The sequence below is a fragment of the Balaenoptera borealis genome (genome assembly GCF_965194805.1).
Source record: "Balaenoptera borealis genome assembly, chromosome: 2".
NCBI lineage: Eukaryota > Metazoa > Chordata > Mammalia > Artiodactyla > Balaenopteridae > Balaenoptera > Balaenoptera borealis.
In genome coordinates, this window is record NC_138867.1 from 99880039 (window position 1) to 99903211 (window position 23173).

Consider the following 23173-nt stretch of genomic DNA (forward strand, 5'->3'; position numbering starts at 1 on the left):
CAGGATCATCCAAAAGGCTGATAGTGGGATGTTCCAGGGGCAAATTACACACTGTGGGGGCAGAACTGGATCACTCTGAGGAAAAAGAATGTCTTTCCTGGAAGAATTGTTATATTCTTGTTATATCTGCTTGCTGCTCTGAAAATTTGGAGAAGATGTCTCACTGTGGAAGGACAATCACTCTTTCCTAGTGAACCACTCAATAATTGATTTGATTACATGTGGTTAATATGGGAACCACATGTGGGTAAAAAGTATCGACTCTTTTAATTTATTTTTTTTAAATACAATGCTGAAAGGAGGGAACAGAGATGTTTATTTGAAACAAATGATTTATTTTACATGAATTTTGTACAGATGACATGGCTTGTTCTAAGATGAATTTAAAACTGTGGTAATACTATGGAGAACAATATGGAGGTTCCTTAAAAAACTAAAAATAGAATTACCATATGACCCAGCAATCCCACTACTGGGCATATACCCAGAGAAAACCGTAATTCAAAAAGACACATGCACCCGAATGTTCATTGCAGCACTATTTACAATAGCCAGGTCACGGAAGCAACCTAAATGCCCATCAACAGACGAATGGATAAAGAAGATGTGGTACATATATACAATGGAATATTACTCAGCCATAAAAAGGAACGAAATTGAGTCATTTGTTGAGACGTGGATGGCTCTAGAGACTGTCATACAGAGTGAAGTAAGTCAGAAAGAGAAAAACAAATATCGTATATTAATGCATGTATGTGGAACCTAGAAAAATGGTACAGATGAGCCAGTTTGCAGGGCAGAAGTTGAGACACAGATGTAGAGAATGGACATATGGACACCAAGGGGGGAAAACTGCGGTGGGGTGGGGATGGTGGTGTGCTGAATTGGGCGATTGGGATTGACATGTATACACTGATGTGTATAAAATTGATGCCTAATAAGAACCTGCAGTATAAAAAAACAAACAAAACAACTAAAAAAAAAAAAAAACAAAAAAAACTGTGGTAATGAACACCCTCCATCACCCTGACCGTCCTTGAAATTTCCCCTATCACCATGATGCCTATTATCTGAGGTCATTTTTGTTGCTGTCAGATGTTATCATTGGCTTGGCTTGTCTCCCTGTGATGTGTGTGTGTGTGTGTGTGTGTGTGTGTGTTGTGTGTGTATGGTGGGGGGGGTGACTTGGTGTGTGTGTGTGTGTGTGTTGTGTGTGTATGGTGGGGGGGGTGACTTGGTGACAATAGAAATTAACAAAAGGTATGAGCAGAGACTGAAACAGTATTGAGCAAATGGATACTAATGATCCTCCTCACACAGCAATGACCTGGTGTGTGGTTGTGAATAGTCAGGGCCACCACACTGCACAACACCAAGGGCTCCATCTGCACTAGATTCAGACATCCAAGGTTCCCTGGAAGCCAAATGGGCCTGTGCAGGATATGATAGAGAGGGAAGGCCTGAAAAGTGGTGGAGGTAGACACATGTTACTTCTTGGCTGCCCAGAATTCATTTACACTATTTCTTTCTTTTTAAAAAAAAAAAAAAAAAAAAAATTATTTATTTATTTGGTTACACCAGGTCTTAGTTGCAGCAGGCTGCCTCCTTAGTTGCAGCAGGCAGGCTCCTTAGTTGTGACATGCAAACTCTTAGTTGTGGCATGCATGCGAGATCTAGTTCCCTGACCAGGGATTGAACCCAGGCCCCCTGGATTGGGAGCGTGGAGTCTTATCCACTGTGCCACCAGGGAAGTCCCCATTTACTCTATTTCTAATAGCTTCTCACATTAACTGGGAATCTACTCTTCTCCTACTCTCAATGTAGATCTAATTTCACCCCCAGCTCTAAACGTGGCCTGTGACCCAGGTCTGACCAATCAAAGCTTCACATTCCCCTGACTGCAGAGATGGATCATGACAAGCCACCGGGACTTCACGTTCCTTTGCTGAGGCTTCTGAGAGAGAGCTTGACTTAGAGACTTGGCCTGTGTACCAGGCTGGCCTGCTTCTCAGGCGTTTCTGAGCTTTTGGGGCCCAACTGTAAAATCTTGTTGACTTGAGCAGATCTAAAGCTGGGAAGGAACACTGATACAATGGCAGGAATACAAGTATGTGGTGAGTTGGAGGCATATATTTCTTCATAATAAATGAGCATTGTAGAAGAGGGACCAGTGTTCATAGCAGAAAAGTGTTAGGGAGAGGAGTTTTGGGATTGTATCATGAAACGTTCTGGATCTGAAGTCTGTTGGAAGATTCCAAGATTCAAGTTGTGACATGTCTCCGGAGTTGCAATTAGCTCCCCCAAGATTTCAAGATTGCTGTTGTACAGGGCCATGGCTGTATACTCATTCCTTTAGCTAGCTGAATGTTTTCAGGCCAAAAGATTTCGCCATTGCTCTTTCTTCAGCCATCTGGAGTCATCTTCAGTCTTTAAGACATCTTGGTTATGGTTTTTCCCATCTCCCAACCTTTCTCCCAGCACCACGACTAGATTAAGCTTTGCCTCTGACAGTGTTTTTAAAAAATTCACATTTCTATTCAGTACAACACTTTGAACTCTTTGGAGAAGAGTTATCATAGAAATCTAGTAAAAGAGGGAACTCTTGCGGCAGTGATTTGATAATTTATTTTCAAGAAAAGTTTTAAATCGTAGTTTTGAAACCTGTTCTGTTGAATCCAAACAGGATTAGTAAGCATCAGTCAGGACTCAAGGAATCACATTTCTGTGGTCACAGTCATAAGTTATCTCCCATTGTATTTACTCTTCCCTGTATTTTTTGCCTGACATTCTGCCTGCAGCGTCTGACTAACTCTGATGAGGGAAAGCTATCTTATTCAGCTCTATTCATCATTTTTTTTCCCCAGGCTGTGCTAACAATGAAAAAAATCCCCAAACACCCTGTATGGTTAATTGGGTATAATGTGTTACCATTTATGGGGCTCGGAGTTTTAGAACTTCCCCAGGCACAAAGGACTCAGCAATGATTGTGGATTATAACTGAGGATTTCTATTTATGTCATTCCAAGAAAGGTGTGTTTTCTTAGGCTCAAAGTCTGACCTTTCTCTGCTTATTGAGTGCTTACTGGTGGCCTTTGAAAGTTACTCATTGGCCACTGTATTACCTAGTTACTTTAGTGCTGTGGTAAGTTAATTCAAGAACTACTTGAGGGGCTTCCCTGGTGGCGCGGTGGTTGAGAATCTGCCTGCCAATGCAGGGGACACGGGTTCGAGCCCTGGTCTGGGAAGATCCCACATGCCGCGGAGCAACTGGGCCCGTGAGCCACAATTACTGAGCCTGCGCGTCTGGAGCCTGTGCTCAGCAACAAGAGAGGCCGCGATAATGAGAGGCCCGCGCACCGCGATGAAGAGTGGCCCCCAGTTGCCACAACTAGAGAAAGCCCTCGCACAGAAACGAAGACCCAACACAGCCATAAATAAATAAATAAGTAAATAAATTAAAAAAAAAAAAAACTACTTGAATCACTGAACATTGCATGTATTCTCATAAACCAGATATTTGGGCCTGGGTGGTGAATCAGAGAGCAGAGACAGGCACTGAAGGGTGTCTTCAACCATGAGACAGGAACCCACTTCTGTGTGAATCGGTATCTGGGAGCATTCCTCTGGAAAGTCAGCCTGGGACAGCACAGGAGAAGTAAGCTGCTCCCGGTTCTATTTTCTTCATCTCTACAGAGAGATCTGCAGGTATTGGGCCTGCCTTTGGCCAGAAGAAAGTCTCTGGATTATTAGAAGAGGTGAGAGTGTGGGGGGAATAGAAACAGCAAAAGTTCTGTTTTCTCCAAAATGCTAGAGCCTAGCCCTAAACATACTGAATGAGATGTTTTTGTGGCTCTTTACTCCCTCTTGTGGCGACGTGGTGCCACTGTTTTCTAACTATCGTGGACCTTCATGTTTCCACCTGAGGGAGAAATCACCAAATTGTTTAACATATTCAGGTTGGATGTAACTATCCAATACGGCAAAGAGCAGAGGTTCCATGCTACATTTGGACACATCTCTCAGAGAGTTAAGGCATTCATCTGTTAAAAGTTGTAAATAAGCATGTAGATCCACTGTTCCCACAGAGAGATGGTTTCACAAATACTTTTTCCCCAAATGTTGGACTAGTATGGGGATTTTAGGATCTGCGGATGAGAAAAAGCACCAGATTTCACCCTTCCATTCCACTTGAGGGTAAATAGTATAAAGTTTCCCTACAAAAAAAAAATGTAGAATCTGAATTCATATACACATTCCAGTGATATTTTATCAATCTGTATATAACATGATATCACATATATACGTATTTTATTGTGACCATTAATAAATATTCTTTATTTTAAAATTTGCACATTGCACTTTAACATTACATCCAAACATTTCTCAAGTGGATGCCAACTTTGTAAAACCGTATATTCAGCTCATTGTCATTTCTGTACAGAAGTATAAGTAAATATATGTGATATAATATATGCAATAATACTGGAATTAATTTATTTATCAGATATTTTGTCCTCTGTTCTATACTCCACTCTGCAGTACAGGGAGGAGCGGAATAAATGGCACAGTTTAATTGGGAGGTCTCTTTTTTAAAAACTGGAATGGAATGGGCAGCTGTACAAGAAAATGTGCCAGAAGTAGATTCTATTTTTGTAGTAAAATGTGCTGGCAGCAAATTTTATAGTGCTGTGCATTGCTTTAGGATCATTCTCAAAAAGCAAAAAGAGCATCCATTTGTGTCGCTCAGTAGTTTTAGTACTCTGGTAAATTACGCTACAATAAAACAAGAGTAGACTCTTTCCAGGCACAGACTCTATAAAGGGCATCCTTTCACTGATGTGGCTGGTTGGGCACGGTCAAGGTAGCTGTAAACACTCACCTTCCCTGGCGTGGTAGGCAACCTCCAAGATAGCTTCTATGATCCTCCCTCCCCCATCTTGATATTCACACCCTTGTGTAATCTCTCCCTTTTGAGTGCGGGCTGGATTTATTGATTTGCTTCCAGTGAACTGCATTCCACAGAAGTAATGGGATGTTATTTCTAAGATTAGGTTACAAAAAAGACTATGGCGTGCCAAAACTTGGAAGTAACCAAGATGTCCTTCAGCAGATGGAACGGTAAATAAACTGTGGTACATCCAGACAATGGAATATTATTTAGCGCTAAAAAGAAGTGAGCTACCAAGCCGTGAAAAGGCATGGAGGAAACTTAAGTGCATGGTCTAAGTGAGAGAAACCAATCTGAAAAGACTCCCCACTGTATAATTCCTACTATATGACATTCTGGAAAAGACAAAAAAAAAAAAAAAAAAATGAAGACAGTAAAAAGATCCGTGGTTGCCAGGGGTTAGGGAGAGGGAGGGATGAACAGACAGAGCACAGAGGATTTTTAAGGCAGTGACACTATTCTGTATGGTACAATAATGGAGGATACATGTCATTATACATTTGTCAAAACCAATAAAATGCACAATACCTAAACGTGGACTTTGGGTGATAATGTTGTGTCAATATAGGCTCATCCTGGAACAAATTTACCACTCCAGCGGGGGGTGCCCACGGTGTGCATAGTTGTACATGTGTCGGGGAAGGGGTTATATGAGGACCCTCTGTGCTTTTTGCTCTATTTTGTTGCGAACCTAAAACTGCTCTAAAAAATGAAGTCTATTAAAAAAAAAAAAAGAGGCTACGGCTTCTGTCTAGGTGCCTTCTCTTGCTCTCTCATTTGCTCACTCTGAGGGAGGACAACTGCCAAGTTGTGAGGAGCTTTCTGGAGAGGCCCATGTGGCGAGGAACTCATGTCTCCAGCCAACAGCCAGCAAAGACCGGAGGCCTGCCCGTGGCCACAGGAGTGGGCTCAGAGTGGAGCCTCCCCCAAATGGGCCTTGAGATGACTGATGCCAGTCGACACCTTGATTACAGCCTTGTGAGAGACATTTTGAGAAACTCTGAGTTGGAGGTACCCCGTTAAACCAGGCCCAGATTTATGACTCATAGAAACTGAAATAATAAATAAAATGTTTGTGATTTTAAACTGTCTAGGTTTTGTAGTAATTTGTTGTGTAATGACAGATAACGAATAAACTTGTTAAGCCACCTGTCATATACAAATGTTGAAGAGATTCTTTAATACTGAGAATTAGATGGAAAGTACTGAACCCATGGTTCACGCCAGGGACTCTACCCACGGGTAAGCATAAATATATCCAACCACCTGTGACTACAGGTGACTACAGTTATAGTCTCTGTGTTGTTCTAGAGTAAACCTTCAGTTCCTCTGCATAAAAGGAAGAAAATTAAATTTTACTGAGCATTTACTACTTACTAGGCACTTAAATGATAACTTTTAGGAGGAGATTATGGGCAGTTAAAAAATTTATCCAAGTCTATGAAGATAGAAAGAGAAGAAGATGGGATTAAAATCGAGGTGTCGGACCTCCCTGGTGGCGCAGTGGTTAAGAATCCACCTGCCAGTGCAGGGGACATGGGTTCGATTCCCTGGTCCGGGAAGATCCCACAGGCTGCAGAGCAACTGAGCCCGTGCGCCACAACTACTGAAGCCCGCGCACCTAGAGCCCCTGCTCTGCAACAAGATAAGCCACCGCAATCAGAAGCCCAGGCACTGCAGCGAAGAGTAGCCCCCGCTCGCCACAACTAGAGAAAGCCTGCACGCAGCAACGAAGACCCAACGCAGCCAAAAATAAACAAATAAAATAAATAAATAATAAATAAATAAATAAATTCATTAAAAAAAAAATCGAGGTGTCACTTCCAAGTAAAAATAACTTGTATCACTCTTTCCAGAACTTTTCCTTGCATTTTCTCATTCTATATTTTCCACTCATCTGTGTTAAATTATTAGGCTTTCCTCACAGTCTACAGTCATAGTGGGGTATTTTATGCACATTTTTCTCAGTAACTGATAGAACCAGCAGGCAAAATATCAGTAAGGATATAAAAGGCTTGAATAATATGATCTGCAAACTTAACTTAATAGCCATGTATAGAAGCCTGAGCCCCAGACTGCAAATTACACATTCTTTTCAAATATACATGGAATCTTTACTAAAATTGAATCAAATTTTACTAAAATTGGGTCATAAAGCCAACCTCAATATGTTTAAAAGGATTGAAATCAGAGTACGCTCTCTGATAACAAGGCATTCAGCTCAAAATCAACAACAAAAAGATGACTAGGAAATCCCCATATATTTGATATGAAGAAATATACCTGTAAATAACCCATGCATCCAGAAAGAAATGATCATGGAAATTAGAAAACATTTTAAGCTGGAAAATCTCAAAGTTTTCTAGGAGTAAAAAGTTTTCTAGGAGGAAAAGAGAAGCAAGATTGTGGATTATAATGATGAGTCATGGTGTCTAAGCAAGACAGAGAGGAAGACAGAAAGAGGCTCTGGGTGTCCAGAGAGACACGGAGGGACACGTTGGAAGTTGCCATGATAGGGAAGGATTCTGCAGTGGGAGTACTTGAGCTGGAAAGGTTTGGATGTGAGATTGCCAAAGTGGTAACTGGTAACGAACGTGTCCAGGGTGTGACTATAGCAAAACGTTGCCAAAGTTGACTGGATAAAAAAGTCACCAGGAGTCAGGGCATTAAGCAACTAGGAAGCAGGGCATTGGCTGGATCATGCACAGGGGTTCTAAAGTCTCCAAGCAGAATGAAAGGAGCTGAGGTGAAGAGTCACGTAGCAGGAAATAAGCCATGTGATGAGTGAGAGGTTGTGAACAGGAAGGAGGAAGATTGAAAGCAATGAGATGTGAAAGTGGGTAGTAACCCCCAAGTGGCTCAACTGTCATGGGAGTAGGTGTCCAAGATAATCCAGGTTACCCTTAAAGCACATTTCATCAGGTACATTCTACAAAGAAAGACAAAACTGGCTGTAGCTCCCTATATACTAAAACTGGTTTTCATAGTTTAGACAATGCGTAGGATTATCAATTGCTTCCCACTGGGAGAAACCAGCCAAGTTCTTACTCTTTTTTTTTTTAACCCTTTTAAAAAATTCAAGTATAGTTAATTTACAATGTTGTGTTTCAGGTGTATAGCAAAGTGATTCAGTTATACATATCTATCTATTTTTCAAATTCTTTTCCATCATAGATTATTACAGGATATTGAATATACTTTCCTGTGCTATACAGTAGGTCCTTGTTATTTATCTATTTTATATACAGTAGCGTGTATCTGTTCATCTCAACTCCTAATTTATCCCCCCACCCACTTTGGTAACCATAAGTTTTGTTTTCTATGTCTGTGAGTCTATTTCTATTTTGTAAACAAGTTCATTTATCAAGTTCTTACTCCCTATTTGGGTTTTCTCAGCCTCACAATCAGCTTTACTTACTGTGCCTCTTTTCAGTCTTACCAACTTCTCCCTAAGAGGTTTTGCTCACTACGCGATACACACGACTGCTTGCGGTTTCTCTACGGGAGATATACGTCCTGAAATTCAGGTTTGTGTCTGAAGCAGAGTTCACAAGCTCCACAGATGTTGTGTTTAATTCAGAGTGATGCAGCTGCTTGTAACTGAGAGGGTTTTAAGCTACACAACACATGGGATTTTATGGAGCTTAGATTGTTTTTAGAAGTTATTCATTTATATAATTACACAAGTAGCTTTTCAGGTAAAAAACAGAAAAAGCCAAAGTCCCCTTGATCATTGTCATGGTCCCAAATCATGCCCAGAACTAACCACTTAATCAGGTGGTATGTTCTCCTGGGCTTTTCTCTACGCGTTGACATTCTTATAAGTGCACAGAGGAGAATATGTAGTTTTGCACAACGGATCATTTTACTCCCCTGCTTCTGACATGCTCCCCATTTTAACTAGAATAAAATCCATACTTTCCACTGTGGCCTCCAAGATTCCACACAATCCGGTCCCTGCCTCCCTCTGTGACCTCCTCTTGTGCCAGGAGGTGTGACGGTATTCTCCCCACAGGGCCTTTGCATGTGCAGTTCATGCTGCTTGGAGAGCTCCGTCACAATCCTTGCTTGACCGTTTCTTCTCAACTTTCAAGTCTCAGCTCAAAATTCATCTGCTCATAAGCCTTTCCTGGATGCCCTCTCTAAATTAGTACTTCCCTCCTCTGTCTCAACTTTCTATCTCTTTTGAATCCTGTTACCTTGTTTCAGGCAACAGAGTTCTACCACTGGGGTTTGAATCCTCTCTTTACTACATGCTAGCTAAATTACTTCACCTTTTTGTGCTTTAGGTTTCCCATCTAAAACTGAGGATAATTATGCACTTACTTTTTAGGGTGTTCCGAGTTAATATTTGTAAACCATTAACAAGTTGCCTAGAACGTAATGCGCTCTGTTTGATAAATTGATACAATTTTTCCTTAGCACTTGCAATGAGAGGAAATCATTTCTTCCTTTGCTGTTTATCCTCTCCCTTCTCTAGAATGTAAGATCTATAAGTGCAGGGACCTTGTCCGTTCTGTTCTTAGGCCAAGAACAGTGCCTGACTCATAGCACCCTTAATAAGTAAAGGCTGAATGCATGAATATTCAGATCTTACCTCCTGCATAGGGTTCTGAGTGCACAAGAGGTAAGTTTTTTTTTTTTTTAATTGTGGCCGCATCTCACTGCATGTGGGATCTTAGTTCCCTGACCAGGGATCGATCCCGTGCCCCTTGCAGTGAAAGTGCGGAGTCTCAACCACTGGACAGCCAGGCAAGTACCAAGAGATAAGTTTAAAATGGAAAACATGGTCCTGCTTTTATTAAAAACTTAACTTTTATACACTGTCCACCACTTAGTGCTATCACCATATCTTGCCCTGTTATACTAGAAATGGACGTAACTCCTCTAACCTCCAAAGTAGGCCTAACCCAGCTGCAATTCTCTCTTGTGTCTTACTTTTCCAAAGAGCACAGCAGAGCAAAGACTGCTAACATGTCCTGCCCACTGTCCGCAGCACATGGTGGGATGTAGCTCCAGGACCTTGCTTCAGATGTGCAAGATCACCCATCCATTAAACCATTGATGTTTCTATTGCTGAAAAAACAAACAAACAAAAAGCAAAGAGCACAGCATACAGAAGGTCAGTGTAGTAGCAGCCTCACTGCTAGAAAAACACTAGCAGCAGTTATCATAAGCAAAAATGACATTCCCAGATTCCAGCACAATCCAGACCTTTACTGCAGTTGCCAGCCAATTTATTTAGGATTATCTGCGGGATGGAGGAAAGAGAAAAGTTCTTGTTTAAGCCTGTCAGGTTACTAGTCATACTGTGCTGGTTGGCCAGGGTCTGTGAACCTAAACTCTACTGGGAAAAATCTTCTGTAGAGAGGTTAGTTGTGCTTTCATGCGCTCCTCTTGCAGAAACCCAAGCTTTCTCCAGCTGTGCTGTAGCTACTGTCACCACCAAGATGGTGGGTGCTTCAGAGGTCCAGTAAGGCCACATGGACATAAACTTTCCTACTATGAAAGATGCATTTAAAAAAGATTTTTTTCCTGCAGATATTTTCTTGCTGCATTAGGTCCAAACTGGGTCATCTATCCAAGGCTAAGAAACAAGGTAAAAGAGAAAAAAAATTAGCAAAAAATCCATTAGATTGCTACCTACTAAACTGAGCTTGAGGAAAAGCCAGGTCTGAGGTGTTTCGTTCCTGGTGCTATCAATGGGTCTTTTTTTTTAAATTGAAGTACAGTTGATTTACAATGTTGTGTTAGTTTCAGGTGTACAGCAAAGTGATTCAGTTATACAGACACATATATCTATTTTTTTAAGATTCTTTTCCCTTATAGGTTATTAGAAAATATTGAGTATAGTTCTCTGTGCTATACAGTAGGTCCTTGTTGGTTATCTATTTTATATTTAGTAGTGTGTATGGGATAAATTAATGAGTCTTAAGTTCATGCAGATTACAGCTGCCTTTACAGGATAGGGTCCCCTAGAGAACATCTTGTGATTCCAGGAAAAAAAATTCGATCTCTGTCCAAGGCTTGATTCCGACTTATGCAGTATGAGTTCCTGGAAAGCCTGTGTTGGTTCCCAAATGAATCTATTTTCGTATTAAACTTGGCTACTGTGGTCTATATGTGCTCAATCACCCTGCACAGCTGCAATCTCAAACCAGCTGCAGCTCAGTGACAGCTGACAGAATCACTATGAGGGCCAGTGAGTGAGGTCAGGGGCTCTGCAGCCAGGAACCACGCCCCAATCATGCCGCAGGTGGTCTAGTGAAGACACCGTTCTCCTTGCAGCTGGATACTAGACGCCACCACTCACCTTTAACTGGTACCTTTAAGTCTCTTCTTCTGGCTCCCCCCACAAGAACGAGGACATGAGAACAAGCTAAGAGCATTAGAGAACAGTGTACACGAATAAAGCAACCCTCTTTGGTAGTGTATCATACACCTCACTCTGTGACTAGCCAGAGCCCAGCTGTGAGTCTGGGAAGTGGTGTATTAGCTTCCCAGCAATGGCTGAGAAAGCCTTCATTCTCGCTCTTGTGGGCCTGTGGCTGAGCACACCTCATGGAAGATCACAGTTGGGTTGATTTTGCACTGACATTTCTGAAAGTAAGAATAACGCACACAACCTTTTTTTTCTTTTATTCTTTTTGCAGTTTTTTTTTTTTTTTTTGTAAACAGAAGAACGGGATTATTGGAAAGATTACAACGCAAGACTGAAGCAAATACCCCGCATGAAGATCTGGGTACTTGTGCCAGGTGGAGCTTGGCGACGGAGCCGATACTCAGCTTGCTAGGGTCCCTCGTGAGATTTCGTTTGAAGAAGTTTGGCGCTGCTCAGTCGCCGTAGCTACACCCTTCGCGGCAGCGAGCGGGAGCGTGGAGACCACAGTTTACTGAGTTGTCCCACTGGCTTACCGTTGATGGCCATGCCCAAGGCTCATTTTTACATCTTGATTCGAGTCTGCATTCCAAATGCCCGCGGACTTCCTTGTGCCCAGTAAGCAAAGTAGCTCGCCGTTGGCCTGGTGCTAGGATAGCGTAACGGGTACACGCGCCTTTGTAGGGAGCAGGGGGCGGGGTGACAGGGGCACCAACCCTCCGGGAGAAGAGGGCCCCGCCTCCAGGCCACGCACCCCCCTGGTTGGAGGCAGTGCGGGGGCGGGGCGAGGTCCTGGCTCAAAGCCTAGGAGCGACCTTTCTTATTACAAGGGCTTTCTTATCTTTCAGCGCGCTGGAGGCTAGCCTTTCCGGGTTTCGGTGAGCCCCAGAATTAAGGGGTACAACGTCAAAAGGCAGATGTGGACAAAGGGCTAAGAGTGCAAGGGGCTGGTGTAGGGGCGAGCTTTCAGTGACGGGACTGCGTTGGAGATTTAGGCTTGAGTTACAGAGAGACTTCTTGCTCTGCCTGACAGTTGAAACCAAACTTTCAGAGTTGTAGAACCATAGCTGTCTGTTTGGCATCTCCAGCCATAGCTTCACTTCGCTTACTGTAGGCAGTTTGCCCAAAATTGAAATCGTGTTCCCTCCAAAAGCTGATCTTCTCCCACTATTCCTTATTTTGATGAATGGCCCACCATAACCTAGATTCTCAAGCCAGAAATATGGGGGTTATTTCTGTCGTTCTTCTCGTACATCCTAGTAATCAAAAAGACCTATTGACTCCATTTCCAAAAATAGGTAACTATTAAGAACCTACTGTATAGCATAGGGACCTCTACTCGATACTCTGTAATGCCCTATATGGGAAAAGACTCTAAAAAAGAGTGGATGTATGTATATGTATAACTGATTCCCTTTGCTGTACAGCAGAAACTACACAACATTGTAAATCAACTATACGCCAATAAAAGTTAATTTAAAAAAAAATCTCCAAATTACCCTCTCTTCAACATTTCCTCTGCATTACTTCTGGTCTCAATTTTTCCCAATAGGTTTCTATCTGTTACCCCTGCCCACCTACAATCAATTCTCAATTATGGGGCAGAGTGATCTTTCCATGATGTAAACATTTCTCTGGAGTAATCCTGCTTAAAATATTTTAAGCACAAAATTCAAACACCTAAATGTGCTCTGACTCTGCTTGCTTTCGTGCCCATACCCTGTCTCCAATCTAGCTAGTACTTCTGTTGCCTGAACAGTATTCAGTATAGTTCCCTGTGCTATACAGTAGAACCTTGTTGTTTATCCATTTTATATATAATAGTTTACATCTACTAACCCCAAACTCCCAATCCATCCCTCCCTACCCTCCTCCCTCTTTGCAACCACAAGTCTGCTCTATGTCTGTGAGTCTGTTTCTGTTTTGTTGATAGGTTCATTTGTGTCATATTTTAGATTCCACATATAAGTGATATCATATGGTATTTGTCTTTTTCTTTCTGACTTACTTCACCTAGTATGAGAATCTCTAACTCCATCAACGTAGGAAGCAACAAAATTAAGAACCATTAAAAGATACTGCCTATGGGCAACTTGTGTGTTAACATACGTTAATGGGTGTTTTTTATGGGCATGTGCTTAGTTTGCTCTGCTGAACCTCTTTGTACTTACACTTTTTCTTATCAGTTCCACAGGAAAGAGAAAAGCTGGAATAGAAATTCAAAACAATAAGAAAATCATACATGGGTTGCTTTGTCTGTTAGTGCATAGACTCACTTTGGCTTGAGGAAACGTTTTGAAATTGATTTTAGAAAAGATTTTCAAAGAGAACTTTAATTATGCACTTAATATTTGCAATGTCTACAGCACATAGCTCATTGTGTTTACTTTTTCTGATTTTCATCATCCTGGTTTAATAAAAGAAAACTATTAGGATACTGGTTCATTTATGTTAGTTCATTAGCTATAACTTAACATTTGCAAACATTTCAGTTAACCTCAGAAATTAGAATTTAAACTTGATGTGATGCAGTATTAATGTTTCTTAATTTTTGTTGAGAAGAGAAAAAGAACTGTTTATCTATAGATGATGTTGAAAGGTTTGTGATTTTCCTGTGTCATTTTATGTATTTTATTTTTGCTATTTCCTGATTATCTTTTTCAATGCTTCTAGTTTTATTTTGTTGTGAAACATTTCATGGGAGAAGGCATAGGTTTTTACCAAAATTTGTTTCCAGGAACTTGACTTTTATCAATGAAACATTTTAAAAAAACTTTTATTTCAGTTGTTTTTGCTTTTTGTTTGTTTGCTTTGTTTAGTTTTTCCTTTGTTGGACAAACACTAAGTAATTTTATATGCACTAAAAAGTAACTTCAACAATGACTCTCTGTATAGTTTGACAACTTCTCTGATTTAAGGAGCTATGATGGTGTGACTCTGGAATGTCACATATAAATGTGGGTAAGTTCAGACACAAACATATTCCAAATACCTCCTCTCAGAGGATCATTACTTCTTCAACCTCCACTCCCCAGGAAGCTACTTAACGTGTTACAGGAGTGATGCTGGCCTCTTAAGTCCAATAGATTTTAGCTCAGATAGTGGCTCTGATGCCCATATTAGGGTAATTGCAGGAACATGTTTCTTTGTTATTGGAATATGGTATGTTAATAACTTATTTGGTTGGGTGGTGGGATATAAACAGAAAAACCCACATGGCTTCTACATACAGTTTCTTTTCTTTTGGAGAGATGGTATAGAGTAAATATTAACACTTCAAATGAGACAGATCTGTTTTACTTTTTACTAATTCCATTATTCCCTCAAATTGTTTCACTTCCCTGAACTTAAGTTTCTTACTTAAGATATGTGGGAAAGGTAAACACTGAATACTCTGGCTATAATATTGTTATTTCTGACACATCAGCTTTCCTAGGCAAATATCAATTGCATTCAACAAATAGACGATAGTATTTGTTAGGCAGGTTTTACAGCAGTACTGAGAAGTAACAAATCTAACATTTGTTTTACTTTTTTTAATGTTTTTTTATTGTGGTAAAGTCACGTAGTATAAAACATACTATTTTAACCCTATTTAACCATACAGTTCAGTGGCACTAAGTACATTCACATTGTTGTGCAGCTCTCACCATCATCCATCTCCTGAATTTTTCACCTGCCTAAACTGAAACTCTGTCCCCATTAAACACTAACTCCCCATTCCCCCTCCCCCACCCCCCACCTCCCAGCCCCTGGTATCTACCAATGTACTTTCTGACTCTATGAAGTTGACTATTCTAGGTACCTTGTATAAGTGGAATCAAACAGTATTTGTCTGCACCTAATGTATATTGGAATGCATTTTTAAGGTTAACTTAATATATGTCCTGCAAACAGATTGTACCTTCTTTCCCCCCCCACCCCGTGCTATACAGTAGGCCCTCACCAGCCATCTACTTCATACATAGTAGTGTACATATGTCAATCCCAATCTCCCAATCCATCCCACTCCCCTCGCCCCACTTGGTGTCCATACGTTTGTTCTCTACATCTGTGTCTCTATTTCTGCTTTGCAAATAGGTTCATCTGTCCCATTTTTCTATATTCCACATATATATGTTAACATATGATATTTGTTTTTTTCTTTCTGACTTACCCCACTCTGCATGACAGTCTCTAGGTCCATCCACATCTCTGCAAATGGCACAGTTTTGTTCCTTTTTATGGCAGAGTAATATTCCATTGTATATATTTACCACATCTTCTTTATCCATTACTCTGTTGATGGACATTTAAATTGCTTCCATGTCCTGGCTATTGTAAATAGTGCTGCAGTGAATATTGGGGTGCATGTATCTTTTGGAATTATGGTTTTCTTTGGGTATATGCCCAGGAGAGGGATTGCTGGTTCATATGGTAGTTCTATTTTTAGTTTTTTAAGGCACCTCCATACTGTTCTCCATAGTGGCTGTATCAATTTACATTTCCACCAACAGTGTAGGAGGGTTCCCTTTTCTCCACACCCTCTCCAGCATTAATTGTTTGTAGATTTTTTGATGATGGCCATTCTGACTGGTGTGAGGTGATACATCATTTTGGTTTTGATTTGCATTTCTCTAATAATTAGTGATGTTGAGCATCTTTTCATGTGTTTGTTGGCCATCTGTATGTCTTCTTTGGAGAAATGTCTATTTAAGTCTTATGCCCATTTTTTGATTGGGTTGTTTGTTGTTTTGATTTTGAGCTGCATGAGCTGTTTGTATATTTTGGAGATTAATCCCTTGTCAGTTGCTTTGTTTACAAATATTTTCTGCCATTCTGAGGGTTGTCTTTTCGTCTTGTTTATGGTTTCCTTTGCTGTGCAAAAGTTTTTAAGTTTAATTAGGTCCCATTTGTTTATTTTTATTTTTATTTTCATTACTGTAGGAGGTGGGTCAGAAAACATCTACTGTGATTTATGTCAGAGTGTTCTGCCTATGTTTTCCTGTAAGTGTTTTATAGTGTCCGGCCTTACATTTAGGTCTTTAATCCATTTTGAGTTTTTTTTTGTGTGTATGGTGTTAGGGAGTGTTCTAATTTCATTCTTTTACATGTAGCTGTCCAGTTTTCCCAGCACCACTTGTTGAAGAGATTGTCTTTTCTCCATTGTATATTCTTGCCTCCTTTTTCATAGATAAGGTGACCATAGGTGCGTGGGTTTACCTCTGGGCTTTCTATCCTGTTCCACTGATATATGTTTCTGTTTTTGTGCCAGTACCATACTGTCTTGATTACTGTAGCTTTATAGTATAGTCTGAAGTCAGGGAGCCTGATTCCTCCAGCTCCGTTTCTTCTATTTCAAGATTGCTTTGGCTATTCAGGGTCTTTTGTGTTTCCATACAAATTGTAAAATTTTTTGTTCTAATTCTGTGAAAAATGCCACTGGTAATTTGATAGGGCTTGCATTGAATCTGTAGATTGCTTTTAGTAGTATAGTTATTATCACAATATTGATTCTTCCAATCCAAGAACATGGAATATCTCTCCTTCTGTTTGTGTCATTTTTTATTTCTTTCATCAGTATCTTATAGTTTTCTGAGTACAGGTCTTTTGCCTCCTTAGGTATTTATTCCTGGGTATTTTATTCTTTTTGTTGCAATGGTAAATGGGATTGTTTCCTTAATTTCTCTTTCTGATCTTTCATTGCTAGTGTATAGGAATTTCACATCAGGTAGTGTTTTAATATAGTCACTATGAAAAACAGTTTGGAGGTTCCTCAAGTAATTAAAAATAGAACTGCCATATGATCCAGCAATTCCATTTCTGGGTGTATATCCAGAGAGAACAAAATCATTATGTTGAAGAGACATCTGCAGTGTCATGGTCATTGCAGCATTATTTCATAGTCAAGACATGGAAACAACCTAAGTGTTGACAGCTAAATGGATAAACAAATTGCGATACACATACACACACATCAGAATATTATTCAGCCATGAATAATTGAACTTTGAATTCATGAGTATTTCATGAATAATTGAACTTCTTTCAATTGATATGTCTGTGAGTTTCATTTATATTGTTGTACATGGATTTTGATTTTTATTCTCATTGTTACATACCATGATTATGGACATATACCACAGTTTATTTATCCATTCTAGTGTTGATAGGCATTAATAGTATAGTTGGCAGTTTTGGCCTATTATAAACAGTGATGTTATAAACATTCTAGTTCCTATACTTTTGTAATCCATCTATGTATTAGGTGTACACCTAAGAAGGAAGGAAGAAAATAGAGAACAAAATTATATAGTTCTAAAATTAAGTGACTTTAAAATATAAATAATAGATGATAGACTCACACATGACCATCTACTTAAGCAGATAATCTGAAATATTTTCCATTAGATATCACACATGGCTCTACTAATGTTCAAAGAGAGAAAATTTAACCAAATAGACTTAAATGAAATTAAACACATCTTTGTCTGTCTTTGATGATTCAAATGTACCCTGGAAGGACCTTACATGTATAAATAAAAGTTGTTAACTTTGGACTGTCACAGTGGTGAAAGACTGTTTAGAATAGATCAGCTTAAGCAGATTGCATTATATAAACTGAAAAAGTCCAACTCTGGGGAAATTTTTTAGAGTATTTAAAGTTTTGTCTTTTCATCTTTATTTTCATTTAAGAAAACTTTTTTTTCTGAAAATACTTGGCTCTGAAAAGTATCTTTTAATAAAGATTTTTAAAAACTTTTTTCTAAACCTCTAACCCATTAAAAAACTCACTGAATTACAATATGCTGCATTAATTTCCATCTATAGTTAATTTAAAACTCAGTGGATTTTCTTAAACTAAACATACTGTGTAACCAGCACTGAGATCCAGAAATAGGTCATTACTGTACTACAGTACTATACGATCTGCAGTTGCTGAATCCATGGATGCAGAACTGTGTATAAGGAGGAACCACATAGAGGGAGGGCCAATTATAAGTTATACTCAGATCTTCAACTGTGTGGAGGGTTGTTCAACAACTCTCTCATTGTTCGAGGGTCAACTGTACATTGTGATTCAGCTTCTCCTTCTGCCAGATTCTGCCTTTCTCACATTCTTCCAGGTGAACTTCCTAAGAGCACTGTCCATTAACTTTCCCATTAAAAATCCCCATTTTCAGGAAACCCGATCTAAGATAGTACCAGCACAAATCCCGGAACATCCATATGGAGAACTATTAGGCTTCCTAAGGAATGAGGAAAACCATGTGCTGCCGTTGCTGCAGGATTTGGCTAATATGTACCAATATACCATGAGGAGACAAGAGTAGATGCACAGGATTGTGTATATTGAGGATGCTGAATGAAGGGGAACAGAACAAAAAAGAAAGTTGGGGATGGGGGAGTTTATCAATATGGGAGATAGTCCTGTGAAATAGAATTTAACACTCTGGCATCTACAGTGGGAGATCATGCTATTCTCTCCTAGGATAGCTATTAGAAACATGTAAAAAAAAATACTGACACAAAATAAATTAGGTAGGAATGTCGGAGTTATCAGGGCTGATGATGGAAAAAGGATTCAAAGATTCAGAAAGAGAGGTAGGTAGGATATATTACATAAAGCTGGATAAACAGCTGACAGTATTTCATGCGAAGGCCTAGAGGACATGCCAGGTGACAGTACTAAGCAAGTAACTGGTGAAAGGGGAACAAAAATTGTTTAGGAGCTCAGGGATGGCTGTTCTCTCTAGGCTATGAATGACAGTAAAAGATGCTGTTTTAGGACTGGGAATCCTGATAGCAATTAATTTCATTGCATCTCAAAATAACAAAGAGGAGATGGTAGTGCTTAGCAATCAAAAGCAAGGTAAGTGCAATTATCACAACGAGCAACAAGATCTGTGTGGCAGATGAGGAAGCTTGACTCACAGTGAGATATAGAAATGGTTAACAGGATATGTTAGTCCTTACAGAAATATGAATATGCAGCAAGCAAACATTTTGCATAATATGTACAATCAAAATAAATAAAAATAAATGATAAGGAGGCAGAGGGAAGCTGCCCATTAAAAAGCTGCCCACAATTTTTTTCCCTAGATTCCATATGTGATCTGATTCTCAGACCATGAACCCATTGACTGGAAGAGAGGCCTATGATGAAAGATCATTTTTCACTGTGACAAATGTATAACAGTAATTCCCCTGTACTTTACCTAGGTGACCCCTGAACTTTAATTCAGGTGCCTCAGCACTGGGAAAAGGGAAATGTCCAGATCATTCAAGGGTTGATGTAAACATGAACATAGTGAGGATAGAAATTCCATATATTAAAAGGAACAAAATAGAATGTCTAGAACCCAAAATACGTTATGTGCAGATTAAACACTACAGAAAAAATATCAGTGAGCTTAAAGACATAACAATAGAAATTATCCATACAGATATATTTAGCTTTGGTGAAATATGGGATGGTACTAAGAACTCTAACAATAGTGTTACTAGAGTTCCAGGAAGGAGGTTTACAGGAATTGAATAAATAATGGCTAATATTTTCCAAATTTGTTCAAAATTATAAGACTGCATGTCCTAGAAGCTCAAAAAATTCTAATCAAGAAAAAGAAAAGGCACATAATTCAAATTTTATAAAATCATTGTTAAAGAGAAAATTTTAAAAGCAGCCAGAGAAAAGAGAGATTAAATGCAGGGGAATAACCATATGAAAGTTGTTGACTTTTTATCAGAAACAATGCAAACCAGAATATTTTGGAACAACATCTTTAAAATGTTGAAAAAAGGTCTGTCAACCTAAAATTCTATATCCAGAAAAAATATTCTTCAGAAATGAAGCTAAAATAAAAATATGTTCAGGAAAAGAAAACCTTGGAGAATTCATCACCCAAAGAGCTGCACAAGAAGAAAATTTATAGTAAATTTCTTCAGGCTGAAGAAAGAGTAAACCAGAGTTTTACTAAGAAATAAAAAATACTGTGAATAGTCACTATGTAGGTAAATTTTTTAAAAATTCCTTCATTTTAAAATTTCTTTAAAGTGTATTTTATTGTTTAAATTATAAAATAATATATTTGTGGGGTTTATGACATATGAAGATGTAGATTATTTGACAATAAAAGTATAAATAAGAGGAGGGCATAATAGAAATATACTGTTATACATTTCTTACATTAAAACTCAAGAGGCATACCATTACTTGAAGAAAGACTGTGATAAGATGCATATTGCAAACCCTAGAGCTCCTACTGCATAAACGTAAAAGTTATAGCTAGTAAGACCATGGTAAAGAAAAATCGAATATTGAAAATATTTAAATAGTCATAAAGAATGCAGGGAAGGAGAACAAAAAATATATGGGACACGTCCTCCTCAGCATCATGGCCACCCTCAGACCTCTCGTGAAGCCAAAGATCAAAAAGGGAACCAACAAATCCATCCAGCACCAGTCAGACAGATATGTCATAATTAAGCAGAACTGGCAGAAGCCCAGGGGCATGACAATAGGGTGCGCAGGAGATTCAGGGGCCAGATTTTGATGTCCAACTTTGGTTACTGGAACAACAAGAAAACAAAGCACTTGCAGACCAGTGACTTCTGAAAGTTTCTGTCCACAATGTCAAGGAGCTTGAAATGCTGCTGATGTGGAACATATATTACTGGGCTGTGATTTCTCACATCGTCTCCTCTAAGAACCACAGAGCCATTGTGGAAAGAGCAGCCTAGCCGGCTGTCAGTCACCAATCCCAATGCCAGGCTGCACAGCGAAGAAAATGAAGAGACAGCTTGTGTGCACATTGTATTCGTGTTAATAAAACCATAAAACTCAAAAAAGTATACATATGGGACAAATTGAAAACAAATAGCTGGATGGTACACTTAGAAACAACCATGTAAATCATTAGATTAATTATAAATACTCTAAACTTTCTAAAAAAAAGCCAAAGAATATTACACTGGATTTAAGAGCTAAATCCAATTTTATATCATCTGGAGGAAGTGCATTTTAAATATGGAGTTACAGATAGTCCAACAGTAAGAGAATGGGAAAATATACAGAGACGTCCTCACAACCAGCAATATTGACAAAGATGAGAAGGGGAATTTCATAAAAATAAAAGTGTCAATTCTGAATCCCTGTGAACCTAGTACCAGAGATTCATAAATCTATGAAGCAAAAACTGAAAAAAATCTGCAAACAAAATTAGACAAATCCACATTATAGTTGAAATTTCTGCAGAAAATTACTAAGGATATAAAAGATGTGAATAAAATATCAACCAGCAGGACATACCTGAAATTTATAGAATAATTCACTGAACAATGGAACATACAAAGTCTTTTTCAAAGAGCACATTCAACAGGTGGAACAAAAAATAAAATTAATTAATGAATAACTGAAAAAAAAGAAACTGAACAGTTGTTTGGGGCACCTTCCATCTGATTTCACATTAAATGGAGGCATATTGTGGAAATGAATCCTTAGTGGTTATCCAGACTTTAAAAGTGCTCACATCAGTTATTAAAGCTAATAGGAACAATTTCAGTTTAAAAGCAGGACTTCCTGTCCACTTAATACTACAGTAGTATTGACTACATTACTTGGAAATGCCCTATGTCTAATTTTCCATTCCTTAACTGGAGGAGAATATTGTCTCGAATGCAGATGCCTCAGATACCTTGTAATTTTATGTAACCAATTTCAATGGACTTTATGCCATTTTTAGCTTGTCACCTATGTGTGATTATCCAAGAAAACAATCTCTTTTCCCCCACACTCACTATTTATGTACTTCTTATGTTTAAACTAATTACTGAACCTTACTACTTCCCCATTGAAGAATGGGCTTATAAGTATACTTCCTCATGATTATATGATTTTTAGACTAGATGGTTTATTTGGTAGATTTCCTAGCATCATCTCCCTGGGCTCTAAGTTATTTAATACATTAATTTTGGGCAGTTCATCATGATGAACTGATGGTGTTAATTTTTTATTATAGCCTATTTAGTAGTTTTATCCTCTAAGATCACAAAGATTTTCTTTGATATTTTCTTAAACAAATTGTGGTATAGCCAAACAATAAAAAGAAACAAACTACTAGACACACAACATTGACGAATCTCAAAAAATGTGCTGAGCTACCTAGGACACAAAAGAACACATACCATATGAACCCATGTATATACTATTACAGAAGAGGTAAACCTAATCTATAGTAATCTCTGGCCTAGGCAACAACTGATAACATATCAGTTGTTGCCTAGGCCAGAGGTGAGGGTGGGTAAAATGCAAATGGATACAAGGAAAATTTGGGGGGTGATGGAAATATTCTGTATCCTGATAGGGTTGATGATCATATGGGTGTCGGTGTATACATTTGACAAGCTCACCAAACTGCAAACTTGAAATAGGTGCTTTTTTATTGCATGTAAGTCACACTTCAATAAAGTTAATAAGGAAAAACAAACAAACAGAAAACTATTGTGTAGGGAGAAGAATGGAAGCAGGGAGTCTAGCTAAAGTGCTGTGAATAATCTGAGCAATGATGGTTTAAACAGTAGAAATGGAAAAGAAGAAGATAGATTTAGGATATGTTTTGAAGGCAAATTGTACATGATATGTTGATAATTTATATATGTATGTTTGAGAATGAGGATTCTGATGGACAGTGAGAAATAAGGAAAAATCCCTGAAAGTTTGGCTTAAAAAATTGGATAGTGTTATTTATTCAAAACAGTTAATCTGAGAAAAGAGTTTGGTAATTGAGTTCTATGGAGAATCAAGAGTACTATTTTGGCTGTGTTAATTTTAAGATGCTTTTTTAAAACACCTGTGGAAAAATATCCAG

The 23173-nt window shown here is 38.8% G+C and overlaps 1 protein-coding gene and 1 pseudogene across 2 annotated transcripts in view; both read left to right on the top strand.

The window, feature by feature from the left end:
* The first annotated feature begins 3473 nt into the window (after window positions 1-3473).
* The window catches only part of HSD17B4 (hydroxysteroid 17-beta dehydrogenase 4), a 244086-nt gene continuing 224386 nt past the window's right edge, over window positions 3474-23173 (top strand). The window contains exon 1 of the mRNA XM_082376255.1: window positions 3474-11945. Coding sequence (XP_082232381.1) covers window positions 11921-11945 — 25 coding nt within the window. The 5' untranslated portion in view covers window positions 3474-11920. The remainder of the gene's footprint in view (window positions 11946-23173) is intronic.
* Window positions 11952-21729, top strand: LOC309622478 (large ribosomal subunit protein eL32 pseudogene; annotated as a pseudogene). Its single transcript has one exon. The product of its transcript is annotated as a large ribosomal subunit protein eL32 pseudogene (transcript).